This window comes from Mus musculus, chromosome 3 (genome assembly GCF_000001635.26).
Source record: "Mus musculus strain C57BL/6J chromosome 3, GRCm38.p6 C57BL/6J".
NCBI lineage: Eukaryota > Metazoa > Chordata > Mammalia > Rodentia > Muridae > Mus > Mus musculus.
This window is the reverse complement of record NC_000069.6, coordinates 146,016,763-146,043,989: the sequence shown is the minus strand read 5'-3', so window position 1 is coordinate 146,043,989 and position 27,227 is coordinate 146,016,763. Positions and strand designations below refer to the sequence as shown.

The 27,227-nt window shown below is 45.3% G+C and overlaps 2 protein-coding genes and 2 long non-coding RNA genes across 14 annotated transcripts in view; 2 read left to right on the top strand and 2 right to left on the bottom strand.

Annotated features, from left to right (window-relative positions):
- The window catches only part of Wdr63 (WD repeat domain 63), a 67,575-nt gene extending 64,111 nt beyond the window's left edge, over positions 1–3,464 (top strand). Inside the window, exons 22-23 of one of the 3 annotated variants that reach the window (NM_172864.3) lie at positions 1,138–1,260; positions 3,149–3,464. In NM_172864.3, coding sequence (NP_766452.2) covers positions 1,138–1,260; positions 3,149–3,292 — 267 coding nt within the window. In that variant the 3' untranslated portion in view covers positions 3,293–3,464. Of the gene's footprint in view, positions 1–1,137; positions 1,261–3,148 lie in introns of those variants that run through there. The other 2 variants (XM_017319579.2, XR_867216.3) reach the window with 2 other exon arrangements.
- Positions 3,465–3,504: 40 nt separating this feature from the next.
- Gm35409 lies at positions 3,505–7,212 on the bottom strand. Of its 6 annotated transcripts, none has more exons than XR_376179.4 (3): positions 7,094–7,212; positions 4,998–5,095; positions 3,505–4,880 (listed from the first exon to the last, which is right to left on the bottom strand). It is a non-coding gene; the product is annotated as a predicted gene, 35409 (long non-coding RNA). The 6 variants fall into 6 exon arrangements; XR_376175.3 differs by lacking the exon at positions 7,094–7,212 and adding an exon at positions 5,607–5,724; XR_001784026.2 differs by lacking the exon at positions 7,094–7,212 and adding an exon at positions 5,607–5,724 and having other exon boundaries at positions 4,998–5,092.
- Positions 7,213–13,301: 6,089 nt separating this feature from the next.
- The window catches only part of Gm40166, a 28,293-nt gene continuing 14,367 nt past the window's right edge, over positions 13,302–27,227 (top strand). The window contains exon 1 of the long non-coding RNA XR_867698.2: positions 13,302–13,468. This is a non-coding gene — a long non-coding RNA (predicted gene, 40166). The remainder of the gene's footprint in view (positions 13,469–27,227) is intronic.
- The window catches only part of Syde2 (synapse defective 1, Rho GTPase, homolog 2 (C. elegans)), a 34,316-nt gene continuing 29,358 nt past the window's right edge, over positions 22,270–27,227 (bottom strand). For 3 of the 4 annotated variants that reach the window (XM_006501292.4, XM_006501293.2, XM_006501294.2), the window contains one exon: positions 22,582–24,187. In XM_006501292.4, coding sequence (XP_006501355.3) covers positions 23,691–24,187 — 497 coding nt within the window. In that variant the 3' untranslated portion in view covers positions 22,582–23,690. Of the gene's footprint in view, positions 24,188–27,227 lie in introns of all 4 variants that reach the window. The other variant, NM_001166064.1, reaches the window with a different exon arrangement.

The following is a 27,227-nucleotide window of genomic DNA, read 5'->3' as shown; positions in this document are numbered from 1 at the left end:
AGTTTTAGCTCAGTTGACTATTCATACACCTCCCGGTCATCCTCCCCAGCCCCAACACATTGCCAGCCCCCCATCTGAACTGGCAATACTCTGCTTGCCCCAACCTTACCCAGACCACCCAAGCATTCGGAGCAACACCGAGCGAGAATGGGGGCTTAAAGGGACCAAAGAGTAGAAAAACATAAATGTCCACGCCGCTTAAATATACAGACTTATACAGGCTTATACAGACTGCAGTCTGCTGCGAGCCCCAGCGCCGGTCCAGCTCCGGCTAGGCATCAGGCGGGCCTGGACTGCCTTCCTTCCCCAGGAGCATCGATAATGGTTTCTCTGCTAATGTCCGTAGGACCCAGGGCCAAGTCCTCTGGGGACCAGAATTCAGCTTTGCCTCTAGTCCCTTTAAAGGGGCTGTAAAGATGGTTCAGCCATTGAAGACTTTGTTGCCACTCACAAGTCTCCATAAATATCTTTATCTGAGTTTACCATGTTCAGTTGAGGGTATGCAACTTCAGTCTCTAAAGTAAGAAGGAAAAGGGGCGGGGAGAACAAATTTCTATATTTCTATTATAAAAAACGGCAGGGTTTTACAGTTCTCTCCTCCCAGCTATAACTGTTCCTGTCCTAGGGACCTGCAAGTCGCAGGGACCTGAATGTAACCACAGAAGCATGAACGACCTTCAAACCACAGTCACCTAAAGCTCTCAAGGCCCCCCCTGGGGGTGGGGGTGGGGCTGTAACTCCCATGGAGGTCTAAGGACCCTTTCACAGACTATCAGAAAACACTGATATTTACATTATGATTCACAACAGTAGCAATATTACAGTCATGAAAATAAGTCACAATGAAAATAACCATATGGTTGGGGGGTCACCACAACGTGAGGAAGAGGATTGGAGGGCTGCAGCGATAGGAAGGCTGAGGACCACTGGCCTGGAGGATGAGTTGCTTTCTGTCATTATCCTTCCACTATGGTTAAGAAGGTGGTTGGTGTCATCAGGCGACTGAGGGAGATGATGTGTGGAAATCATAGTTGCAGAGCAACAGCCATTGGAACAGAACCTTGTAAAGGCCACGGGCGGGCGGGCGGGCGGGCGTCCCTCTGGGCTGAGCTCACCGTGGGCCCTTGTTTCTGACAGGTATCGAGTGTGAACTACTACTTTGAGAGAGAAGTCAGACACCTGGAATACGTCCAGCAGCGCAAAGAAATCCGTGAGCAAGAAAAGATAGATATGGCCCTGGAACTGGTGAAGAAGAAAGCGGTGAGTGAACTCTCCGGATGAGAGTGGCCATCCTCTCTCTCCCACTTGGTGGCAGTGGCAGTGCCTTGGGGCCCATCCCACGAGAGTCCTGTGTGCTCCCTTAGGCTTATGCCTTTCTTCCGGGGGCATCAGAATCCTACAAGACCGTGAGTGAGACCCACCTGTCGCGCACACAGTGAGATTCTATCACATTTCTGTCTGCTCATCATGTGGGGGTGTGTTCCGGGTAGTAAGAACGTGCACAGCTCACATATGGAGTTGAGAGGGTAATTTACGGGAGTCAGTGTCCTCCTATCCGTAAGTCAGGTCATCAGGCTTGGCACCGTATGCACGGAGCCATGTCACCAGCCCTGATATATAATGAGATTCTGTCCAAGTCCTCTTTCTCTAATTGACTGCATTTCCTAAGTCCTTTAGTATAGATACAGAGACTCACAGATGAATTCTTGCGTTGTGTGGAGTTCTTATGTCTGGCGAGTGATGTACTGAAACTCGCCATACGAAAAGGACCAAACAAAGAGGATAAAACATGGGCTGAAATCCCACAGATCTGGAGCAAAGCTTCCATCTTGGCTGAGCTTTGGTCGTCCCATCTGGAAAATGGGAACACCAACAGCCACCTCTGGTGATTGCGAGAAGGCTTTCAGATAATGTGACCGTCTGCCATCAAGCAGTTGCTACAGCAACACAGCAGCTGATAGACGTCGGGGGGGGGGGGAAGGTGTGATGGGTGGTGCTGTGACCCTGAGACAGAGAAGTGGGGAACACATCCGTCTTACACCCAGCCAGAAGAGGGACATGACACTCCACAGGCCCCGCTCCCCTCTCCTCAGCCTCTCTCTGTGGGTCAGGCCCTCTATCATCCACTGGACTTGGGGGCTTTTAGATACTCTATAAACCGTTCTTCTCGAGGTCTCATCCGAGTCTCTCAGGTCTGGATTTCTGTTTCTCGTAGGCTTGCCCCACCCCTGCCCCGCCCCTTTGTCACCGCAGTTTCCTAACTGCCCCTACCTGTGGTCCCTTCATGGCCAACAAGCACATGGTGACCTCCAAAGTAAACTTCCAAGTGAGAGCCCTGTTCTCCATGAGAAGTGCCAACATGTGGATACTGTGGCATTCTGCGCACTTCACCTATTAATAGATACAAACTGGCACAATCAAAGCACAGGGCTCATTTCAAAAGCCACCATTGGTGGCGACAAAGGATACGGAGATCCCAGTAAATTAACTCTCTGTCTAGTCCCACGGCCGCACACGGATTGGTTTAGCTTTGCTCTTGTGGACACCTACAAACACTGGTGTAAGTGCGCTGACGAGAGACTCTCTACACCAGCAGTTTATCCACCACTGCTACGAGTCTAAGCACAAAGCAGTTCTGCAAGTCATCGACCGCCCTCCAGCCACACAAGGAAGGCAGGACACTGGGAAAGACTGAAGGAGGGGTTTGCTTGTTGGTCTATAGCAGTGGTTTTCAACCTGTGAATGGTGATCCCTTTGGGGGGCCGTGTAGAACGTCCCTTTCGCAGGGGCTGCCTAAGACCATCAGAAAACACAGACATTTACATAATGACCTATAACCATAGAAAAATTATAATTATGAAGCAGCAACAAAAAATCATCTTATTTATTTTTTATGAGGAACTGTATTAAAGAGTCACAGCAACCAGAAGGCTGAGAACCATTGCTATACAGAGGCACCGTGAAGAGCAGGGTTTTTGCAGTCCCCACTTCTCCAGCACATCAGACTGTCCCTCCTGTCCATCTGTCCTCTGCCCTCACACAAGCCCCTTCTAGAGAGCAGCCACATCAGCTGTTGAAAAACCCCAGCTCCTTCTCCTTCTTTCTTGGTTTCTAAGCTTAGAGAGCTGTCTTGCTTGTCCCCACCTAGAAAATCTATCAAAAGACAAAAGAGCAAATGGAGGCCGAGCTGAAGTTGGAATACGAGAGCTATCTGGATCTTGAGAAGTCTGTCCTCTTCGCCCTCGGCCTCAGCAAAGTCTCAGAGAAGAAGTCCTACTTGGATTCACATTAGCAAAGACTCTCGAAGACAGCTCCTGGGGGACCCCGCTGGCCTTCCCTCTCTTTACTGAGTGTGCGTTTTATTTTATGTAAGGTAAGATAGCAAGCTGATCATATATAGGTTTATTCGTAAATGCTGACTTTTATGTAACTGGCATTAAAACAATTAAATCCTATCAAATCTATTTCAGTCTCATGCTGAGCATTATTGAACTGTATGCAGAATGTGGCCACCTCAGTAAGGACATACATTTCCTCTGCTAGTCTCACACAGCTGCGGACACCGTGTCCTCCCCAGATTGTGGTCATGCAGACGATCCCCCAAACCCAGGCAGAAGCAGAAATCAAACGCTGTTTCTTCCCATCACATTGCTTTTGGTCACCTCTCCAAAAAGGAATGCTTCCCCCAAGCCAGTGCACAGGCGGCAGGGCTGTGTTCTAAACACAATACTCACGAACCAAAACCAGAAGTGTATTTTCAAAAGGATAATACTGGTTTGGGTTCAAAAGGAAAACCTGGGGGGATTTATCCAGGAAAAGAAAATTGATCAACAGTAGAAAAGTGAATCAGAGATTGAGTAGACGGAGAAACATCTGCTAAAATACAACGTTCGGGGCAATGACACGTTCTTAGCAGCTACAGAGAAGACCTCCTTTACCTGATGAAGGGCATCAAAAATACAGCTTAGCCCAAGGCAGCTTATTAAAAGAATGCACTGAATTTGGGGCTCACAGCTTCAGGGGGTTAGAGTTCATGAGCATTGCACTGCAGCAGGGAGCAGTAGCTGAGAGCTCACCTCTTGAGACACAACCATGAGATGGCATGGCACACCTCCTCCCACAAAACCACGCCTCCTAATCCTTCACAAAGAGTTCCACCAACTAGGGACCTAGCTATTCAATCATAAGAGCCTGTAGGGGCTATTCTCATTCAAACCACTACACTGGCAAAGAGCTGAGAGCTTTCATTAAGATGTGAAAGGACACTGCACTCATTTAACCAGCACAGGAAAAGTCGGTGCAGGAGAACAAGGAGCCACACAGGAAACGCCCATCACCCCGCCCACACAAGGAGGGTGATTTCAGTTTGTGAGGGGGGGTTAGCAGAAGGGCTAAGCAGGAAGTCGGCACAACCCACTTTCTCTGTGAGAAGATTAGGAATGGATTAGAACGGAGAGTCACCTGGACAGAAATCCTCTTAAGAGGTTCAAGAAATCCTCTTAAGGGGTCATGGGTACCTGTTCAAGGTGAAAGATGAGAAGGCCCTGGATGTAGAGGATAGAACTGAGAGGCCCACTAAAGGGCAAAGGGAAGACAGAGAACGGAGCCACAGCTCACAGGTCGGGTTAACAGAGGAAAGGAGACTCTGGAATCAGACTGAGATGGGCACGCCCCCAGCTGCGCGCTCTTTCAGTTACTGAGCTCTGTGAGGGTAGCATCCAGGCTGAAGCTACAGATCTATCAGGCAGCATTTGGGGGTTGGAGTTTATTGTTACTTAGGACAGCAAACCCCTAGGCTGGTCTTGAACTCTCAGCCATCCTGGCTTGAACTTCATCCAGGGAGGTTGAATTACTCGGTGAGACACGAATCTGAGGCAGATCTGTACCGGTGGAAGGAGAGAGGAAAGAATGGAATAAGATAAGCAGCCCCTCAGCCACCCAGCATCCTCTCCGTTATACCCTTCCTCCCGTGGACACCACAAAGTCAGCAATGTCACCTCCTTCAGTAGAACAAGTTCTCTCCGAAGCTGTCCAGCCCCACGAGCCGATGTCGTTTTCTCTGCCCAGACCCTTCATTTGGCAGGCGACAGACCTGCTGAACCCCAGCAAAGAACTCAGTTGAGCTGAGGCTCAGTCTAGGCAGTGAAACTTTAGGGACAGCCGGTGTGAGTGATATGGATGCGCCTCCCCTTCATCCCCACGGCTCTGCATCCCCCCCCCACCCCCCCACCCCCCACCCCACACTGCCCATTCCTCCCGCACCCTCCACCTGTATTTTAGATCAGTTCAAATCTTCTTTTTCTTCCCTCTACTCATTTGGTCTGCCTTAGTGTAGTGAAAAGAAAGGGGCTCTAGATCCCAGCAGACTGAACTCAAAGCTCAGCTTCATCTTCTTGGACAAGCTACACTGTCCCCTAATCATTGATCTTTGTTATCTCGTGTTAAAGGGTCTCTCTCTCTCTCTCTCTCTCTCTCTCTCTCTCTCTCTCTCTCTCTCTCCCTCTCTCTCTTAGAATATCACGCACTACCCAACCTAGTCATCCAATATTTGATTATTTAGATTAACTGTAATTATCATTCAGCTTCACAAATTACTTTCTGCTCACCAAGAAATGTGTAATTAAGCCACGATCCATTCAGGCCCACAGATAAGCACATCCTCTCTGTGCATTTTAGATGAAAAAGCAATTAACTGCAGGGGACGGTGGCCATGCCCTCCGCAGGTTTGCAAACCCACCGTAGTAAATAATTAACGGTTCCCTGTGCCCTTCTGCCCCTGAGCACGGGCAGGGGTAGGTGACACTCTACGTTGTTGCTAGGCTGCCACTGCCAGGGCAGCTACTAGGTAACTGAGCTGCATCCACACCAGGAAATTGAATCCCAGTGAAGGTCAGATAAAAGGCCGTCTCGTGAGTCCACTCCTTGCACGGCCTGTGAGCTGTCGCTGAGGATTACAGTGGACAGAAACCCGCACGCCAGCTAAACCAACCCGGGATGCTCCCCGAGGGCCGGTGCAGCTGCTCTTGGATGTCCTATCTGTTCCCATATGATATGGCTTGAAACTGACAAATAACTATTGCTATGTTTCCTTGCACCACGGAAGTGCACTGGAGTGGGGAGGACAGAGGGAAAAGCGTCCTTCAGCCCCAGCTCAAATGTGGCCATGAACGGCTGCCACACTTTTCCCTTCTTGAGGAGAGAGGAGAAAAGTATAAAATAAAAAGTTTCACACTTTCTTCTCAACTAGGCATGAATTTTCTCGGTGTAGAGAAAGGCTATACAATTCTAACCCCACTACTCTCAAGCCTCGGTGTGGGACAGTGCGTGCGTGTGTGTGTGTGTGTGTGTGTGTGTGTGTGTGTGTGTGTGTGCATGAGTGCACATACATGCAGTATCTGTGGGTGGGTGTATGTGTTCACATGCAGTATCTGTGATGTGTGTGTCTACATGTGTGCACACATGCAATATCTGTGGTGTGTGGGTGTGCACACATGCAGTATCTGTGGTGTGTGCATGTGTGGTACACAGGAGTGTGCATTTACTCATGTTCACACATGTCGAGTTCCGATTTCTCCTATCACCTCCCACCTTGCTGCCTTGAGGATCTCTCACTGATGAGATGCTCCAGGCTGGTTGGCCTGCGCTTGCGTTCTCTCTCTCTCTCTCTCTCTCTCTCTCTCTCTCTCTCTCTCTCTCTCTCTCTCTCTCTCTCTCTCTCGGGACTCTGCTTCCCAATGCAGGGCGGCTGATGCTTACACCACGCCCAGCTGTTTTACATGAACACCAAGGATCCCAGTTCAGGTCTTCATCCCTCTTACTCAGACAGCATACGCTCTTCCCCACTGAGCCATCACTGCGTGACCATTTCTCTATTAACACGTAAGTCCTACCACATGGAATTATGAAGACTCTATAAAATGTGAGAAACTGCTCTGTAGTGCTATAACATGCATATGCGGCCATATCAGCAACACGGAACTAATTTGAATTCTGCGGTGACCTGAATCTCCAAAGAAAGATTGCTTACAATTGCTATGCTATAGTTTTTGCTGTGGTGTGAATCCTGAGAGTCAGCATTTATCATTCAACTTACCGAGGTCTTCCATTCACACGCCCAGTGGATGAACAAGCATGTAGCATGTGTGCATAGGTAATTGATTTGCTTCAACTGTTACTGGCCCCAAATGTCTGAAACTTAGACAAAGGAGAACAAATCAAACTTCTTGTTACAAAAGAGACAGCTGCTGTGTAAAAGGTAGGATGACTTTTGTATAGCCTTCCCAACTCTGTCATCAAGGGGACAGTCTAATAATCTCTTGACTGTATTTTAAGTTCTCAGAGTATTAGATTTGTGTTTGTTTATATTTCTCTAACAGGCCATTCTTAGCCAGGCACTAGGAAAAAGCAAACCCCATGGAGACCTATTGGCTCTGAAGAGGGAACATGGAGGAATGCTCCTCAGAAATGGTGTAATGAGACAATCTGAAACAAAGTCTCCATCAACTCGTGCTGGGCAGAGAGGGCAGGGCAGAAACGGGTTGTTTCTTTATATCTGTGTGTCCATGTTTGTTGGCCCCAGGTGTGCTGGAGCTTTGTGACAGAGTTCTAGCCAAAGGGTGTGGGTAGAAAAGACAGAATGCCCCTCTAGGTCTGACCTGACCCCCCACCCGTTCCCTAAGTCCCCCAACTTTAACTTCTCCAGCCATGCGTTGGAGATGCCATCATTTATAAACAGAGAAACATTTCTCAACCCACACCAGACTTTAACAAGTGGGAGGTTACCTTTCAGCATATTAAATCACCAAGCATTCTGGGTTTATTTGTTAATGCCGTAGTCTAGTCCACGCTGAGAAACTCAGGTAGACTCGCAACAGCTCTGCCTCGTTAGAGCACGTACAAGCACTAAATCAGGAATTTGACTTAAACCTACATATAGAAAAACAAACAAAAACACTACAAAATCTTAAAAGTCTAAAACGGAAACTTTTTCCAAGCTGAAGTTTACTTGTGGGTGCGCGGGTTGGAAGAGTATTCACCAATCTAAACCAGCTCGAGTCACGCGCCAAGGTCTTCACGCCACTTCAAATCCCACGTTTTAAAACTTGCAACACTAAAGCTGACATCACTGAACTAATCTGAATTCTGGGGTGATCTGAATCTCCGAAGTCTGTCACCCCTCACCTAGCCGTGCAGTGGCCTCTGCTTGCCCAGTGAGCTCTGCCACAGCCCTGCTGCTCTGCCACAGCCCTGCTGCTCTGCCACAGCCCTGCTGCTCTGCCACAGCCCTGCTGCTCTGCACACCTGACTCCTTTGGGAATTCTCTCCCCCACTCTGCTCAGCTTTCAGGTTCCCAGGCTAGCAGGCTAGCTTGTCACCTCTGCTTTAAAAAAAAAAAAAAAAAAAAAAAAAAAAAGTTACTGTTCCTGTCCCATTGGTAAAACTCAGCGAGGCACCGAAGGTGCTGCAAAGTGAGCCACTGCCTTGTTGAACACCACGGTATCAACATAGTTCAGAAAAAATGGTAAATATAGTCCTCCTAGAGAGAATAAATAGTGGCCACAAATGTTCAGCGAGCACAAATGGATGCAACAATGGGCTAGCATTGGAGGTCAGCATCTGAGACGCGAGCACGGCTACCGTGCTGGAGTCACTTAGACGCTTGGGTGCTAATCACAATGAGCTGCTGAGGTGGCTGAAGCTCGCAGTGGTGGACAGAGCAGTGGTCCTGTTTCATGTGTTCTCGGCACTCCCACTCCAAGACTCCACGCTATTTCCCCTACTCTGGAAATTAGACAGGACCTTGTGGTTGTGTTCCTGTTAGACCTAAGTTCGTCCATGGGCCCAAGCACTTTAGGGAGGTATGAGGAGAACACACACACACACAGATGTTCTGGCCCTGGCCCAGATAGTTTCCAGTGGGCAGCATATATAAATCCACACGCTATCCGGTGAAGCTGACGTTGATCTTTCAAACTACCCCAGTGAATCCTATCTCTGACAGATATTCCCACACTTGGACTTACGCCACTGCGTTTGAGGATGGTTCACTATATAGCAAAAAATACCCTAGGCAAAAGACCTCACACAGATCTTGTGGGAAATAAAGAAGAAAGAATAGAGGTGGAGAGATGGCTCAGCAGTTAAGAGCACTGACTACTCTTCAACGAGGCCCTGATTTCAGTTCCCAGCAACCACATAATGGCTCACAACCATCTGTAATGGGATCTGATGCCCTCTTCTGGTGTGTCTGAAGACAGCTACAGTGTACTTATATATAATAAATGATATATCTTTAAAATAAGAATATATAAAATTCCTTTGTCTGAAACATAGTGCATTCTCGATAACTGGTACTTATCTATAATGTACCAATAACTGGAAACCACCCGTCACATGCAGTGCGAATTTATTTCTTCTTTTACTTTGTCTTGGAAAGGAATATAAAGATGTATCATGTGCAGTGAATCCCTGCCTTTAATAATACACTCTAAGAGACAATAAGCTACCTATTCAAATAACCACATTATAGAACAGAATAAAATAAATATTGTGCATATGTCTTATATGTTGAGAAAGCTATTTGGGTATCAATAATAGAAATCATTGCAAGAGGGATTACTTTGCCAGTTTTTTTATTTGACTGCAGTTTATATAGAAAATATGATTTTTTTTTTGCCTTTTCCTCCTTGCTTGATTATTTCTTGCTCGCAATATAATATACAGATCTTAAATGCATACTGGATTTAAATCTTACTTATGCATACATCCATAGAACCAGAGGGCTTGACAGGGAACAAATTTTCATTATGGCCCATAGAAGGCCTCAGCATTGAACCCTAATGGAGTATTGCAAACTCACTCAGTCTAAAACACTCCAGGTCTGTTCTGCTTTAGAACTCAAGGTCAGATCCCAAGTGAGTCTCATGGACCCCAAACAAGGTGTCAACAGGACTGACGGCCTCTGGAGGTCCTTGCTCTGAGGATGGCTGAAAGCAGCTGGCGAACCCTAGGTCATGGATGAGGCTCTGACCTCTGTCCTTCTTTGCCTGGTCTTTCCTTGCTATAGTCAGACATTCTGCCCCCTTTTCACGGGGATCCATGATCATTTTCAAGGCCCACTAGCGAACACAAGAGAGACTCCCCAACTCAAACTCCTCAGTTGTATCCATCAAATACTTTTTGCCCCAGAAAGTAACATTTTGCAGGCTCAGGGGTTGGGGCATCAATGTGTTTAGGACTATTATTTCCGCTTATCCCAAACTCATTTTAAAAAATGCTAAAATTGGGGGAAATGCTGAGAAATCTTTTATTTGTTCGCTTATTACATTCTCTGAAAAGCATAAAACAAGAGTTACAGCCGGGTGGTGGTGGCACACGCCTTTAATCCCAGCACTCGGGAGGCAGAGGCAGATGGATTTCTGAGTTCGAGGCCAGCCTGGTCTACAAAGTAAGTTCCGGGACAGCCAGGGCTATACAGAGAAACCCTGTCTCAAAAAAAAAAAAAAAAAAAAAAAAAAAGAGTTACATAAGAGGTTTCCCTCTGGTGGAGGACACCAGTAGAACTCAGCCCACAGAATCATCTAAGCAGGGTTTATGGCGACTCTGAGACTGAAACTCTAACCATGCAGCCTGCATGGGTCTGTGCTAGGTCCTCCGCATATCTGTTATGCTTGTTAGCTTGGTGCTCTTGTGAGACTCCTAACAGTGGGAGTGGGGGTGTCTCTGACTCTCTTGCCTGCTCTTGGGGCCCTTTTCCTCCTGCTGGGTTGCCTCATCCAGCCATGATATAAGACTTTGTGCCTAGACGTATTATAACGTGTTATACTGTGTTAAGTTGACAGCCTGGGAGGCCTGCTCGTTTCTGAAGAGAAATGGAACAAGAGTGGATCTGGAGGAGAGGGGAGGTGGGGAGGCCACTGGGAGGAGAAGAGGGAGGGGAAACTGCAGTCGGGGTGTAACATATGAGAGGAGGAAAAAAGAAAAGAGGCCTCCCTCTAGATAAATAAAAAGTCACCCTTGAAAACAATAAGGAAATGACTTGTTTATTTGGGGTTTTTTTGTTTATTTGTTTTTAATATAAAAAATTATTAGTGTTTGATACAGAGTCTCACTCTGCTTGTAAGTTGCTCAGATTAGCTTTGAACTCCTAACAGTTCTCATGTCTCTTCCTGGTTAGGCTGGTTTATAGCCTGAAGTGCGTACTGAAAACACATTCCTTAGAGATGCCTTCTTGGGAAAAGCAAGGGCAGACAACACACTCCTGATGGCATGTACTGTCTCCGTGTGGCTCTCGTCGTCATCTGTCAGCTTCTGAAGGTCAGGCTTACAGAGCTAAGGGACACATTGGTCTCCAGGGAGCTCAGAAGCATCGTGCTCTTGAACCTGCCGCAAAGACAAAGCGTTGACCTCTTGTCCTAACGAGAGGAGAGATGGGCACTAATATGTGCAAGAAATTGGCACACCTATCGATGGAAGGACAGAAAACACACTCTCTGCCCACTCATAACAAGCAATGATAAAGAACTGTGTCTGCCAAGGAGCTCGGAAATCATCAAGGAAGATGTCCTCATAATCAAAGTTTACTGGGCCCCCGTGGGACAAAACTGGGCTTGTGTTGTGGGAAGGGTCCACATCTCCATAGATGGAAGTCTGAAAGTGCGGCCATCAGAATGCGGGTCATATGTGCTTCTAAAATGGAAAGGACAAGGTGCTTTCACGGAGCCTTTCACCAGTACTTGTTTAAGGAGTCTGTTCTCTGTCCACCATGTTGGTTCTGGGAACTGAACTCACACCATCAGACAGACTTAATGGGACACACCTTTACCCACTGGGCCATATCCGGTCCTGACCCCAATTTTAACAAAGACCAGAACCTAAATAATCTCTATAGCCATCGCTACAGATTGTTTCAAAGTAGTACTTATTTTAATAAGCGGTGATGAGTGTTTTGTTTGCATGTATGTCTGTATAGCACATGAATGCCTGTTGCCTGAGGAGGCCAGGAGACTTGACTCACCAGGAACAAGAGTTACAGCTGGCTGTGAGCTGCCGTATGAGTCCTGGGAATCAAACCTGGGACCCTTGCAGAAGCAGTGAGACCCTCTTAAACGAGGAGCCATCTCTCCACCCCTAGAAGGATTTCTTTTACAACGTGAAGTCATTTTATCGTGCCTTCAGTGTCGTGAGAAATCTTTACAGATTCCAAGGTTTTCTTCAAGCAGTCTGAGGCTTTTCAGCTTTGGGAATTTGGAAGGCTGGGCATGGGAGCAGGGTTTATCTGTGTGGCCCTGACTGTCCCAGAACTCACTTTGTAGACCAGGTCTCAAACTCAGAGGTCTATCTGCCTTTGCCTGCTGGGATCAAAGGCGTGTGATGTGCCACCAGCACGCAGCTGAGACTTTTGGGTGTTATACTTGGATCTGTGACTCATTTTGAGTTAACTTTTACATGTGATCTGAGGTATGGGTGGGCAGTTCTCAGTTTTTATTTTGTATATAAAGATCGTCGTTTTCCCACTGGCCTTCCTTTGCTGCCCACCTCAGTCTACTCCTGGATTTAAGGTTGGTGTGAGTACTCTACAGCTTTGATTACTGCCTCTTTATATGTCAATTTAAAATCAGCCAGCACTGGCCTTGAATTGGGTTCTTTTTCAGTTGCTTCAGTTAGTTTAGGCCTTCATATGTAGATTTAATATATTAAAATACATTTTATGAAAGTCAAAAATCATATGCAATTCAGTGACTGACAGTTGAGATAACTAATACAGATGCCAAGAGACCCTACAGCTAAAAGAATCAAGAAAAGCTACACTCTCCTGGACACGGAAACAGGGTTTATCTGTGTAGCCCTGGTTGTCCTGGAACTCATTTTAGAGACCAGGTCTCAAACTCAGAGATCTATCTGCCTTTGCCTGCTGGGATCAAAGGCATGTCCTTAGGAATAGTCTAGAAAAGAATGTGTTTTCTTTTGTTTTTAAAAATAAATAAATAAAAACAAAGTGTAGCTGGGTGTGGTGGGTTGTTAGCAATCCCAGGAGGCAAAGACAGAATTAACGTAAGTTTGAGTTCAGTGTGGTTTACACAATGAGATGCTGTCTCAAATATAAATGTATTATTTTTTTAGGTCAGAAAAGTCACACACACACACACCTTGGGATTTGAATCAGAAAAGAGGCTGTGTTCTTCTAGGTGAGAATTTGGTGAAAGACCAAGTTTTCACTGGAGGTTAGAAGGAGGAGGAAGTGGGGGAGAGGAAAGGGGGAGGCAGCATAGGCAGTGGTGTTACCCACAGAGGCTCCTGGGCATGAAAGGTGAAGGAATGGCTGTGAGCTCTCTGAGCTGGAGGCAGCTAGAATGAGCACAAGGTCACCTGTGTGTCAGAACAAAGTATCTGTCAAGAGAGGCGAGGAAAGGCTCAGCTTCTTGACGTTTGGCAAATGAGCTGGGGTATCTCACAGCAGCAGTTGCTGGTAAGTGCTTGAAAACCCTTTGTTGGTTTCGGCTGGTAACACACAGCTCATTATTTCTGCTTTCTGCTCTCCTTGGGGTGGGGGTTTCCCACGTTTCCTCCATCTAGGAGGAAGCAATAGGAGCAGTTGTGAGGAGACAGCTTCCTGAATTTTTTCCTGTTTCCTTACAAGAGAGGAAATTCTAAACCTCGAGACAGGAAAAGGATTGCTTCCCATTTTGGCTCCCTCCTTTATGAGACCCAAAATCAAAGGCTGAATCCTCTGAGTGATAGGAGGAGTCAGTCAGGCATTCTGCACTGTCCCCATAGCCAGCTTGCAGCAGATTGTGTCTGTATTTTTACAGATTCTCTGTATTGCTCTTTGTTTACATGTCTGAGTATGCGCATGAACATACTCAAAGACCATAAAGTTAGCACTGGGTCCCTGGGAGCTGGAGTTATACGGATCCATCCTAAGAAATCGATGCTGTTGCGTGTAGTTTTATGTTACTGTCTTTGCTCCAGACCGGCCAGGCTACCAGCCTCCACACAGCTTCCCTTGAATCCTTTGACAGAACACACACACAGACACACACACATACACACACACACAAACATACATACACACACACACAGAGTTTGTTCCTTTACAATTTGACTTCTTGGCACAGTTCCTGGGCACTGGTATCTCCCTCCCAGAAAAGCATGCCCTTACCAATTTATTATGTCTACCTCTCTACCTGCCCTAAACTTCAGTGGCTAGTCCCACTAGCCCCTGCCAAACATCCCTGGCCACCTGCCTGTAGTAGTGGCCACAGGCCCCAGCTTCCCCAGAGACCTCACATGGCTGCTGTGTTGTTCTCTCTCCAAAGATGGCAGAAACTTCTCTTTCCTTCCTCGTGTCTCCTTTTCCTCCTGGGGTCTGGAAGTTCTGCCTGTACCTTTCACCCAGCAATTGGCCCCCTGGATTTCTTTACTGACAAATTGGGGAGCAGGACCTTAGCATCAGAACCACCCTGCTTCAATTGCTAAAAACTGAACTCAGGTCACCTGAAAGAGCTGCAACCACTGAGCCATGTCTCTAGCCCTCGAGGGGATAGGGGTTGTTGTTTGTTTTATAGACCCAACAGGCTTTCGCAAGAGTTGGTCCGGACAAGGTGCATTCAATCCTTTAACAGAGAAGGACCTGGTGTTAGCTATGAGCCTAACTCAAAGCAGCTTTGGTTTTCCTGTCCCTCTATTTGTGATAGAGAGAAGGCAGGATTGAGACATAGCAATACTCTCTCAATTGCTGTGTGTAGATAGCTCAAGATGTAGATCACCATACATATGACTACTCACCGGTTTATTGTTATGTATAGGAAAATTGATGCTTATTGATGACAAATGACACTGGTTTTCTACTCACAGAATAAGGTTTACCCTCAATTTTACTTTTAAAAGACATTTTTAAATTTGAAATTACAGTGTATGTTTGTATGTGTGTAATGTATCCCACAATGTGTGTGTGTGTGTATGTGTGTGTGTGTGTGTGTGTGGTAGATCTTACAGGAGCCAGTTCTTCCCCTCCACCATGTATGTCCCAGGGATCAAACTGAGCAACCAAGTGCCTTTATCTGCTGTCTTAGTCAGTGTTCTGTTTCTATGAAGAGCATCCAGGACCACAACAACTTTTAAAGGAAAGCATTTAACTAGGGTTGACTTACAGTAAAGAGGTTTAGTCCATTATTGTCATGGCAGGAAGCATGGTGGTGCACAGGCAGCCATGGTGCAGACCAGCAGCTGAGAGTTCTACGTCTGGATTGGCAGGTAGCATGAAGAGAGAATGACACTGGGACTGGCTTCAACTTCTGAAGCCTTAAAGCCCACCTGCAGTGACATACTTCCTCCAACAAGGCCACACTCACTCCAACAAAGCCACACCTCCTAACAGTGCCACTACAAATGGGCTATGGGCCACACCCACCCCAACAAGGCCACACCTCCTAACAGTGCCACTACCACTGGGCCTATGGGGACCATTTTCATTCAAATCACCAGCTGCTAAACCATCTTGTTGGTTCTTTAAAACATTCCTCAGAGAAAGTATAACAGCCAGTTGTGGTGGTGCATGCCTTTAATCCCAGCACTTGGACGGAAGAGACAGGTAAATCTTTGTGAGTTCAAGACCAGCCTGGTCTACAAAGCGAGCTCCAGGGCAGCAGATGCTACATAGTGAAATTCTATCCCCCAAAGCAAAAATTTAGATAAGGATACAAACATGATCAAAGAAATATTTCTTTTAATGCATACTAGTTTTACATACATACATATATGTATGTACGTATGTATGTATATGCGCACCCAGTACATGCCTATAAAGGCCAGAAGACGGCATTAGACCCCCTGAAACTGGAGTTACAGCTATGAGCCTCCATGTTGGTGCTGGTAAGCCAAGCTGATCTGCAAAAATCAAGTTCTCTCCACCACTGAGCCATCTCTGCAGCCTAAAATGTTTATTCTCCTAGGTGGTAAAGGGTGTTCACCATGCCACATTCAGCTCTATATACAAACTATTGAGGCGGGGAAAGACTCGGCTGCCGCTTCTCCCATGCCTGTTTGCTTGGCTCTGAGCTAACGCAGCACACAAAGGTGCTATGCAGTTTCTTCCTCCAGTGAAGCATTGCTTCCTGGGGGCTGAGGAAGATTCATATTCAAGAAGCCAAAAATTTACAGGACTCAAAAGATAGGGAACCGCAAGGCTAACAAGTCTGTAAGCAGGGACCAATTACCAGAGGGGCGAGATGCTTCCCAGAGCTGCCTGAGTCCTGTAGGGCACACCTGGGCTGCAGCTTCCAGAGGCAGCTGCCTTTGAGTCTCTCAGGCTCCTTGTACACTCATAAACCTCATAAAGTTACTGGCTTGGTTGGAATCTGCTTTGTTCTGTTGTGGGCACTACCTGGAGCGAACAGACATTTGTTCATGTCTCCCCAGGAAAAGCCAGACAAGATCAAATGTAGATTCACACAACCTTGGACAGGCAGCAGTCTTCGAACTGCTGTTCCTTATCTGCCAGTCTGGACAAGCAGCCTCCCCTTACCTAACAACCCAAACTCGCTTGCAGTGAGTTTGACATGGCCACAGGGGGAGGGGTGGGGCGGGGATGTGGGGTGGGCTAGGCAAGAATGGACACAGACAAGCTGGCAACCTGCACCTGACTTCTTGAACGAAGGTCAAGAACAAAAGGTCGCTGTTCACAATCTGCAGCTGGGGAAAGTCCACAAGGTACAGGTTGCCCTGGTAACATCACACAAAACACCCTGGATATGAAAGGGGGTTCCCTTCCTGGACTTAACATGAACTGTATATTTCTAAAGTTGAAATTTTAACCACTCCATGGACGTTTACTTTGATAAGAGGAATTTCCACAGAAGTAGGTAGGGATACAGAAGTTACCAAGATTTTACTACGCCCATGTCTCCGTTAGGGAAAAACAGAGGTAAACACAGATGGCTTGAATGCATATTGAGGCCTTAACAGGAAAGAATGATGATAACACAAGCCAGAGGCTTAAATACTGGATAAAGAAAATTTAAAATGTCAAATGTACGACCTGTTCCCTGTATGCCCTCTCTGCTACTCTATTAATGGAGGACTTTACTCATAAGCCCCGATCACATTTATGAAATGACTTCCTTTTAATAAAGTAGAAAACAGAATCTTGCATTTCTAGAAAAAATAAATAAAAAAAAAAACTATTCGAACTCAAGTGAAAGAGGTCCAAATCAAAAGGGTGTGTTTGCCTTGCCTTTGTGTAAGAGTCCATTTAAATAAAGTCTCCCTTAGAGGCCCAAAGCAAAGACACATAATTCAGACCAAAAGACACACGGTTTCTCACCCAGGAGTATTTGCTGTGTGTGTGTTTGTATACCATGAGGGCACTAGTGTTCTCAGAGGTCAAAAGAGGGCATCTGGCCCCCTGAGGCTGGAGCTACAGGCAACTCCAGAGCAACAAGTGTTCTTAACCAGTGAGCCATCTTTCCAGCCCCAAGGAGTGGATACTTTGTTTTGTTTTGTTTTGTTTTGTTTTTCAAGACAGGGTTTCTTTTTTTTTTTTTTTTTTTTTTTTTTTGAGACAGGGCTTCTCTATAGCCCTGGCTGTCCTGGAACTCACTTTGTAGACCAGGCTGGCCTCGAACTCAGAAATCCACCTGCCTCTGCCTCCCCAGTGCTGGGATTAAAGGCATGCGCCACCACACCCGGCTGAGTGGATACTTTTTAATCGCATAGAAATTGCAGCTTGGGTTGGTGAGATGGCTGAGTGGGTAAGAGCACCCGACTGCTCTTCCGAAGTTCAAATCCCAGCAACCATATAGTGGCTCACAACCATCCGTAATGAGATCTGACTCCCTCTTCTGGAGGGTCTGAAGACAGCTACAGTGTACTTACATGTAATAAATAAATAAATCTAAAAAAAAAAAAAAAAAAAAAGAAATTGCAGCTTATGCCCTTAGGTTTTTTTTTTTTAAGATATTTTCCTTGTTTACATTTTCAATGCTATCCCAAAGGTCCCCCATACCCACCCCCCCAATCCCCTCCCCACCCACTCCCCCTTTTTGGCCCTGGCGTTCCCCTGTACTGGGGCATATAAAGTTTGCAAGTCCAATGGGCCTCTCTGGCCCTTAGTTTTTGTCTTTCCTCTATAAAAAGACAACCATCCTCAAATGTCTTTTCCAGCCATTCGCTTTTTAATAAACAGCTGATTATCTTCTAAGTTATTGCCCCTCTAGGCATATGGCGATGAACTAGACACACAAGCTTCTTGTTGCTATGAGAACACTGTTTACATCTGAAAGGTAGAGACAGATAAGGTAACTTCAGATAAACACCTTGATGGAGACGAGCTCCGGGACAGTAGATGTGATGCGACTTATAGTTCTTAAAAATATTTTAACATAGTTAATGTGCATGTGTGTGTGTGTGTACTACTGTGCTGCGGTTTTTAACACAATCTTACAGTTTTACCAGTACTCAGGAGCCAGATGCTGGGGGGAAAGCCTGCTAGCTCAGAGAGGCAGAGAAAGCACCGTGCTGACCTTCCTCCTCAGTCAACACCCCAAAAGGGAAAGGAAGCCCTCCCTCTCCACAGCACCCCAAAAACCTTTCAAACTCAATGTCTCTCCCTTCTACTCCAGGGTCTCTCTGCCAGTCCTCCTGACTTCCTCTCACTCTCTCTGGCTTTCCTGTCTACTGGTTGCTTGCTAACGCCTTTGACTGATGGTTGACTTTCTTTAATAATATTGACAATAAACAGAAAGAACGCAGTTGGATTAAAGGTGTGTGCTAGGGCTGAGCCGCACTACAACTAGAAACAGGTTTTTCCAGTAAATAACACAGTCTTAGAGTTCACTTCGTAGTCAGATATCCTGCAAGTGTTTGCTCACGGAAGTCAGAGCGGTTCTTTCCGTTTCACTACATGAATTCTTTGGATCAAGCTCAGGTCCTTAGGCTTGGCAGCAAGCACCCTTGCCTGCTGAGCCACCTCCAGCCTGTGACAAACAAAAATGTCCCTCTCCAGATGTTTGAACACTTCATCCCCAGTTGATGGCGCTGTTTGGGAAGGCTTAGGAGGTGTGGTCTTACTGGAGAAAGTATGTCACTGTGGGCGGGCTTTAAGGTTTAAAGGCCATGCACCGGTCTCAGTTTGCTCTCTGCTCCTGCAGAGAGGGATCAAGATGCAACCTTGCAGTTCCAACTGTCATGCCTGCCACGTTCTTGTCATGATGGATCTTATCCCTCTGGAACTGTAAGACCAAATACACCCTTCTATGAGCCATCTTGGTCCTGGCGTTTTATCGCAGCAGTAAAAGGAGTAACAAATGCTTGGAGTGACATTTCCTCAGCAACAGGAATGGCACAAAAGGTACTACCTAAGTAACAGGTGGGTCTCTACGCCTGCCCAGGCGGAAGGGAGAATGGAGAGGTCCTGAAACAAGGGAGGTCCCAGAGTGGACAAGGAGCGGTACCCAGGAGATGATGTGTTCTATCTTTACCGATCACTTTAGTCTCCACGGATTACAGGGACTTCGGACACAGAGGGACCAGGGGCAGCACAGATGGGATGGGAGAAAGCAACACAGTTCTCAGTCTGGGCTCTACCACACCCAGATCTTTGATGGGCGAGTATAGAGGGATGGTAGAAAAGATTAATGTGGGAGCAGCAGGGTAAGACAAAGAACAGTGAAGTGCTGTGGGCATTTGACAGGTCTGCCTGCTCAGCATCCGGTCTTCCCTCGAAGCCAGAAAATTCACTACCATAGGCTTTAGGCTGCAGTGTTTCTTGACCTGTGGGTCCCAAGCTCGTTGGGAGTTGCATATCCTGAATATCCAAAATATGATTATGAAGTAGCAATGAAATAATTTTATGGTTGGGGGGGTCACCACAAGATGAGGAACTGTATTAAAGTGTTGAAGTGTCAAGAAGGGTAAGACCTTCATCTAGGGGAAAGATATGGCTAATTCCTAACTCCTGGAGACTTGCAATACAACTGGTACCTTTGTTGGGAAATCCATATCAGAAATGATGATGCAGCCGGACCTAGTGGCTCACGCCTTTAATCCCAGCACTCGGGAGGCAGAGGCAGGCAGATTTCTGAGTTCGAGGCCAACCTGGTCTACAGAGTGAGTTCCAAGACAGCCAGCGCTATACTGAGAAACCCTGTCTTGAAAAATAAAAAACAAAAAGAAAGAAATGATGATGCAGAGCCCTGATGGCCACACCACAGCAGAATCGGGGCTAGGAGTGGCCTTGTCAGCCACTGTTGACCAGCCTGTTTTTGCCCCTTTCAGGCTCCCTAAGACTGCCAAAAGTTTTTATTATATTTTAAAAACTGAAGCATGCCTTAGAAAAATCACAGATCTCACTGTGCTTCTTGAGAAAGAATCATCTTTGAGGCCACCAAGGGCAAGATATACAAGCCTGTTGGCACCGTCAGCGAGCCCTGCTTCCGAAGTGTGCTTTTAAGATTTCCTTTCTGCCTGAGTTATAGCCAGTTAATTTTTGGCAAAGTGAGCATGTATCCAAGGTTCTCACTTGCAGGGCTCACTCACCAACTATGAACCAAATGGATCATGCAAACTGGTCAGGAAATGAGGGTCAAAGATCATTTCTCCTTATAGCTGGGGCTCAGGTGAACAGGAACCAAATTAGGATTTGAGGGAACTTTTTGAGAAAGGGTTTCACTAAATAGCCCTGGCTGGCCTTGAACTTGCAGTGATGTTCATGCCTTAGGATTGTTAAGTTTTAAGGGCAATCCAACTTTATCATTTTAAAGCACTTGAAGAATGATGGTTTGAATTATAAAATTACTGTGTTTGGGAAATAAACTCCAAATTCATTTCCTTTAGGGTCCCTAACATGAAACTACCTAATCTGTTTTCCATGGACAGCTATTACACGAGATGTGGCATTCCCTAGAGAGGAGCAATGAAGTCTTTTGTTTCTGAAGCCTGACGGGGTGTGTGTGTGTGTGTGTGTGTGTGTGTGTGTGTGTTACATAGCATTTAGATAACAACCGCTATGAATAACATCTAACCTAAGGACCATTTTAACAGAAACTGGTTTCTTCTTTGGGAATTTTTGTTTTAGACAAGTTCTATGGAACCTGGCTGTCCTGGCACTCGGTAAGCAGACCAGGCTGCCCACAAACTCAAAGATCCACCTGTTTCTGCCTCAAGAGTGCTGGGATTGAAGGTGTGTGCCACCATGCCTGGCCATTCCCTTCTGCTAGGGCTATACCTCCAAATCCTGCAAGCAGATTCTTCTGGCTCCTCCTTCAAAATATATCCATAATTCTCCTTGTAAGTTAATAAAGCTACACAGGCAGGCAGGCACCCACCTCTGCGGCTACGTCTCTTGTCTGAGTGACCGTGTCTCCGCCTTCACTGACTACACAACCAGAAACACTACTACCTAATGTGAAATGCCTTCAGTGCTCCTGACTAGTTTCAACATGAGACTACAAGCCTAATCCAAACGAGGGATGGGGAAGAAATGAAGGCTCTGTGAGAGCCAGAGCGATTCCAAGTTTATCTCTGAAGTCTCCTGCTCATCCTTGCTCACACGCAGGACCCTAGGCTCTCGGCAAGCTCTCCCAGATGGCCGCCATTGTACAGAAGATCCAGGAGCTGGCTGTGGGTCTGAACACAGTCAGTCAGTTACAACTTGCTCCAGTCAAGGCCGGCTCCGTGGGTAAAGGACTTGCTGCCTAGCATGATGTCCGAGTTTGATCCCTAAGACTTTCATACATATGCCAGATGTCACTCACCTCAATACACACACACACACATGAATAGACAGTGTAATTAAAAAAAAATGTTTTAAAGAAAAGGCACCTAAACTTGGCAATTCTGAAAGTGGCAAAGGCAATTTTTTTACAAAAAAAAAAAAAAAAAAAAAAAAAGCCTGCAGCTGTGACAGAGATTTCCTAAAAAATATTTATCATACTCAAGGCAACAGAGACTGATCAAGAACCATTCTCATCAAAAAACAAAGTAAGAAAGAATTGGCTTTAAAGTATCTCAGACACCAGAAAATTCCAATTTTGGACAGTTCAATGCTCTATATATCTATGGATAACTTCTTTAGGAATATGAAAGTGGCCTGGGTGTGGTGGTGCATACCTTTAGTCTCAGCACTTCAGAGGCAGAGGTAGGCAGATCTCCGAGGTAGAGGACAGCCTTGTCTACAAAGCTAATTCCAGGACAGCCAGAGTGACACAAAGAAAGTCTGTCAACAACAACAAGAATATCAATGTGATCTTTAAAATCAATTACAATAGCATGTCACTGTTATAATATTTTAATAAAGCACTTATACCCCTATACTACTTATTTATGTATTATACATGGCATAGCAATCAAACAAACAAAAAGCACGGGTACTTTCTCTAGAAAACATTTGAAATGTTAACCCATGGTGTACACCTGCATCACCTCTGGTTACATTTGTTACACAATGTTTTAAAACATGAAAGTCTCATATAAAAATAGTTATTTTTCTTCATACTATTAGGCTTTCAAATTACATGGGTGTTATGTGTATTGCATAGAAGTACCTTAATATTTAGAAAAATAGTGAGAAACTGGTTTTTTTTATGGCTGTCACACTTTATACTTGGCAATTCATATTCATTTATACTTCTAAAATTACACATTCTGTAAGTATAAAAGTTTTTTTTAATACATTTAAAAAATTTGTAACCTGTAGCATTCTGGCAAGATGACTTCCTTAGAAACAAGGGCAGTTACTGAAGTCAGCATGTTAAGGATACCTCTATAAATAAATACTTAGAGCATCACAGGAGACAGAGATGCACAGAGCAGGTAGAGTCATTTTAAGTCACTAGTGCAGGCATCTGGTCACTTGATCCCTTATGAAGCTGAAAGACTTCAACATAAAATACAACTTTCCACAGGGGAGACTGTGTCTACAAAGCAAAAACAGAAAGGCAATTGCTTCTACTCAAATAGTTCTGGTGCGTTTTTATTCAAGTGGTCTTATGTAACTTGTCTTTTAACTTAAACATTCTTTCCCTGAAAAAGACATTTTTAAGCTAATAACTTTGGCCTTATTTTTAAAATATTTGGAATGCTGTAACCAACCCCTTCCCTCATTCTAAAACCTATATGCATAATTAAGTTATAAATATATATTCTCAGAACCATAAAAATATTTAATTTTATAAGCTTAAATAATTACGAAATGTTAATACAAAATACATTAATACCTGTATAATTTTACATTTATAAAAATTTTTCTTATAGCAGCAGCATTCATATTGCAAATGAAATATGACCAAATGACATTGCACAGGGACTCTGACTGCAAATCAGTCCAGCTGCAGTGTCCTCTGCAGAGAACATCCGTCTCCACGTACAGAAGAACATTCTCGCCGAAGCCTTGTCGGGATAATAATGTACCCGACCCTTACAAACATCTGCATGTCTCCTCCATACAACTGGCAAGGTTTATTAAACTATCCCCCAAGGTCTGGTTACCTTTATGCCCAGAACAGCTCAGTTCACAAGTAAAATAACCATATTAATGAATAGTGTTTATAATTGAATGACATGAACTTATTAAGAATTAACTTAAGGATCCAATATATATATATATATATAATATGTTATATATATTTTTTCCCCAGAAAAAGGATTGACATGAAACTTGATGACATCATCACAAATAAAACAAGCCGTCCATCTCAAACACTCATGTTCAGCTTGTTTTTGTTGAGCTCACGTTCCAGATTGCCAATCAAAGTATCAATGCTCTCTTGCAAATCTCTGAGGTTAGCTTTCTGATCCACCGTGGATTCAATGGTCTGTACCGTCAAGTACGTCTGAAACGTGCACCCCCCTGACATGGGGATTCGTTGTGCGGTCATGACTTCCGCTCCGGCTGTTTTGCTATACTGTCTACTTTCTCCACCTTCTAAGGGGCCGTCATCATAGTCCAAATTCTTGACATTTCCTCTTGTATTTAAAGAGTAGCTCTCCCCACAGCTGCTCCAGTCTCCTGCATAGCGGTTGCTGAGTGGACTGTCTAATCGGGCCTGCCTTGTCCTCAGCACCCCTGATGAATCCGGACCGCTCAGGTTTAACACACACGGCCGCTCTTTCTTTCGCCTCAAGTAATTCAGAGAAGACGACTGCTCCAGGCACAAACTGTCTCTGGGTTCTTTGACAGTTAAGCGTTGCACTAGAAATGAACAATACAAGCACACTTTAGTGACAGTCAGTGGCCTTACAAAGACAGAGCAGACAATGAAGCCACTTAATAATCAACTACCAACATGCACTTAACAGAGACATGCGTTCTACTGAAAGTATTCCGTAGTAATTTTTCTACTACCACATATAATCAGGATTAGGCGTACAAGGTAGTACAACACTCAGAGGTGCTACGTTACCCTGAATAGTAACAGTCCCCATCAAACTCCCAACGTTGATTAATTTTCTGTGCAAGTTAATTGCTATCTAGCTCTAATTCTAAGCAAGGAGCTGCTCTCGAATTAAAGACTACAGCAAAAAGCAGGCAAGGCACTGTGTGTAAACAGCGGGGAACAAGAAGTTAACGTGTACGGACGTCTAGCCTAGGCAAAGGCAGCTAACGTGATCGCTCTAGCTCTGACCTTAGTGGGCTTTTTTACAGTAGTTAGCAGGCATCAACATTTACCAAGCAGCCCAAATTCCACTTTGATAAAATGCAGGAATACTAGGCCTGGCCGACAGTTACCTGAGGGTTATACAGCATTAGCTACTAACAGTCTTCATTTTTTTTTTTTTTTTTTTGGCCTGGAAATAGCACAGATATTTTATTTCCCAATTCTGGTTAGAGATGTAACAACCTCAAATAACATTCTTCATACTTAAACTATTTCCCTCTGAGACAAGCCACATTCTATCTGCTTGCATTGTCCTGGTCGTACAGAAGGCGACAGGCACAAGGGACTTCGTACAAAACAAGGCTTACATCGCTTACTTAGAAGGGAGTATTTGTCTAAGGTTCTGCGTATAAAATAGCCTGTAGAACGCTAAGCCGTAGCTATTGAAGGTTCTCCACATTAGCTAGCTCCTTCTGCTTGTTTATTCTGTTCGGCTTCCTCTTACAGTTCCCTCACTAAGAGAAGGGGCTTAAGTCAGTGGTGACATCAACACTGCAACTCAGAATGAAGCTTTATTAACCAAAGAACTTAAGAATGATACACACGTCCCAGTTTCCCAGACTTAATATTCCCAACATTTTACAAAGATATTTTACTTACAGCTATATTTCAACTTTTACTTTATTTAAAAATTTCTATTTATTACATTTTTAAGACTTATTTTGTATATATGAGTGTTGTGCCTGCATGTATACGCTGTGTACCAGCTACCTGCCTGGTACCAGGAGAGATCAGAGAGGTCATGTGATCTTATCTTGCTGCTTCCTCGATTTCTTCCCATCATCCTCTATGCTATTCCCACTGGGCCTGAAGGTTTGCCAAGGATAGAATCCGCAGCACACCCTAGGCTGCAGGGAAACCTATCTTTCTTTTGCTCAGCCAGGACTCTATTCAAACTCCACTTTTACACAATATCTTGGAAGAATACTCAAGAAACCAATTAAATCATTATTTTACATTCAACTAAGAACTCATTTTCTGAAATATCAATGTCACTATCTTTTTAAACTACGGATACTGGGACATTTTCCTATAAACTTGTAAGGAAAATGGCTGATCTTAGCCATAAAGGAGAAGTCCTGGCTTTCCCTACGCTGTGACAGCCTGTATGAATAGAAACATAGACAGCTAAGGCTGCTGAAACTGTGTGTTAAGTACTAAGAGGGTGTTAAGTACTAAGAAACTTAACTTTTCCCTATGTTTCGGGCCAGCAGAATTTTCTTTTAATAGAACTATAGTAGGTGACGGTGAGTGCCAGGTGCTCTACTGGGACCTAAGAACGAGAACTATCATCCGTGACCTTACAAACGTTACAACCTTGTAAGAAAAGGAAGCCCTGCCCCAAATGTATTCCTCATGGAGAATGTGGACTATCAACAACTTTATTAACACTACAGCTGCCTCTGCAAGGGAAAGACTGGCCTCACAAAAGCACCCAGTATTCTTCTCAATAGCAAACCCACTGTTTTTCAAAAGCTCCAAGCACAAAGCCTGTAAAGAGAAGACTGTGAAAGCCTGAAGCTCTCTCCTGTGCTCAGACCCTCGCTCATCCAGCTGTGGTCACCGGCGGCGAGCTCGGGGGAGGGGGGGCAGTACCCTTACCTTCACCAACACGACAGGCTTCTGACTTGGAAGACAGGACTTAACAAACAGAAGTCTCTAAGCAAATAGTCCTCTTGCCCCCAAATCCGGGGGCAGGGGGCGGGTGTGAGATCCAAAGTAATAAAAGCACAATGTGTAGAAAGAGGAAAAGGAAGGAGCGGCAGGCCACCCTTCTTAGCTCTGGAGTGGAGGGGATTCCCTAAAGAAAAGCTAGCTATGCCCCTCTACTGAAGGCCTGGGCTGGCCGACTCCTCGGTGTCACTCCTCAGTTCTCGATGGCCCAGTAGCTGTGCCTTATTTACGTGATGTCTGCCTTCCTGAAAATCCACAGCAGGCAATTTAGAGGGGAAAACTATTGTTTCCTCTCATCCTCTGCCCGCTTCTATCTTTTGTCTAGGGTACTTGCAAGGAAAATAACAGGTTCTAGAGAAAGGTTATTATTACAACCAGCAACAAAAGTCTTTGGGAAAAGATACTGAACGTAAGACCGTGGCGTACGTTATCATTAAGATACAGTCAATGAGCTAGAGAGACAGCTCAGAGGTGAGGAGTGCTGTGCTCCTGTGTGCGCCCAGGTTCAACCCACGCACCCACGCAGCTGCCAACAACTGTCTGTAGGCTTCAAGTACAGCGGCTCTGACACCTTCTTCTGGCTCCCACGGATGTGCACACATGTGAAGCACAGACAGACATGCAAGCAAAACACGCATATAATGTAGCCAATACTGAATCTGTTTACATTTATATCCGTGCGTGTAGCACACAGAGGTCGGGGTAGGGCTGGAAGATGTCTCGCTGAGTAACGAGCTTATGGGTCAAGGATGAGGGCCGGAGCGCCGTCCACTGGACGCACGAGGAGGAAGGAGAGAAGCTGTCCTCTGACCTCAAATGCACATCCATATCCACACCCCCCACGCACAAAATATTAAATGAAATGTAAAAACCAAATCGTAAAACCTTTTACGGGGTGCG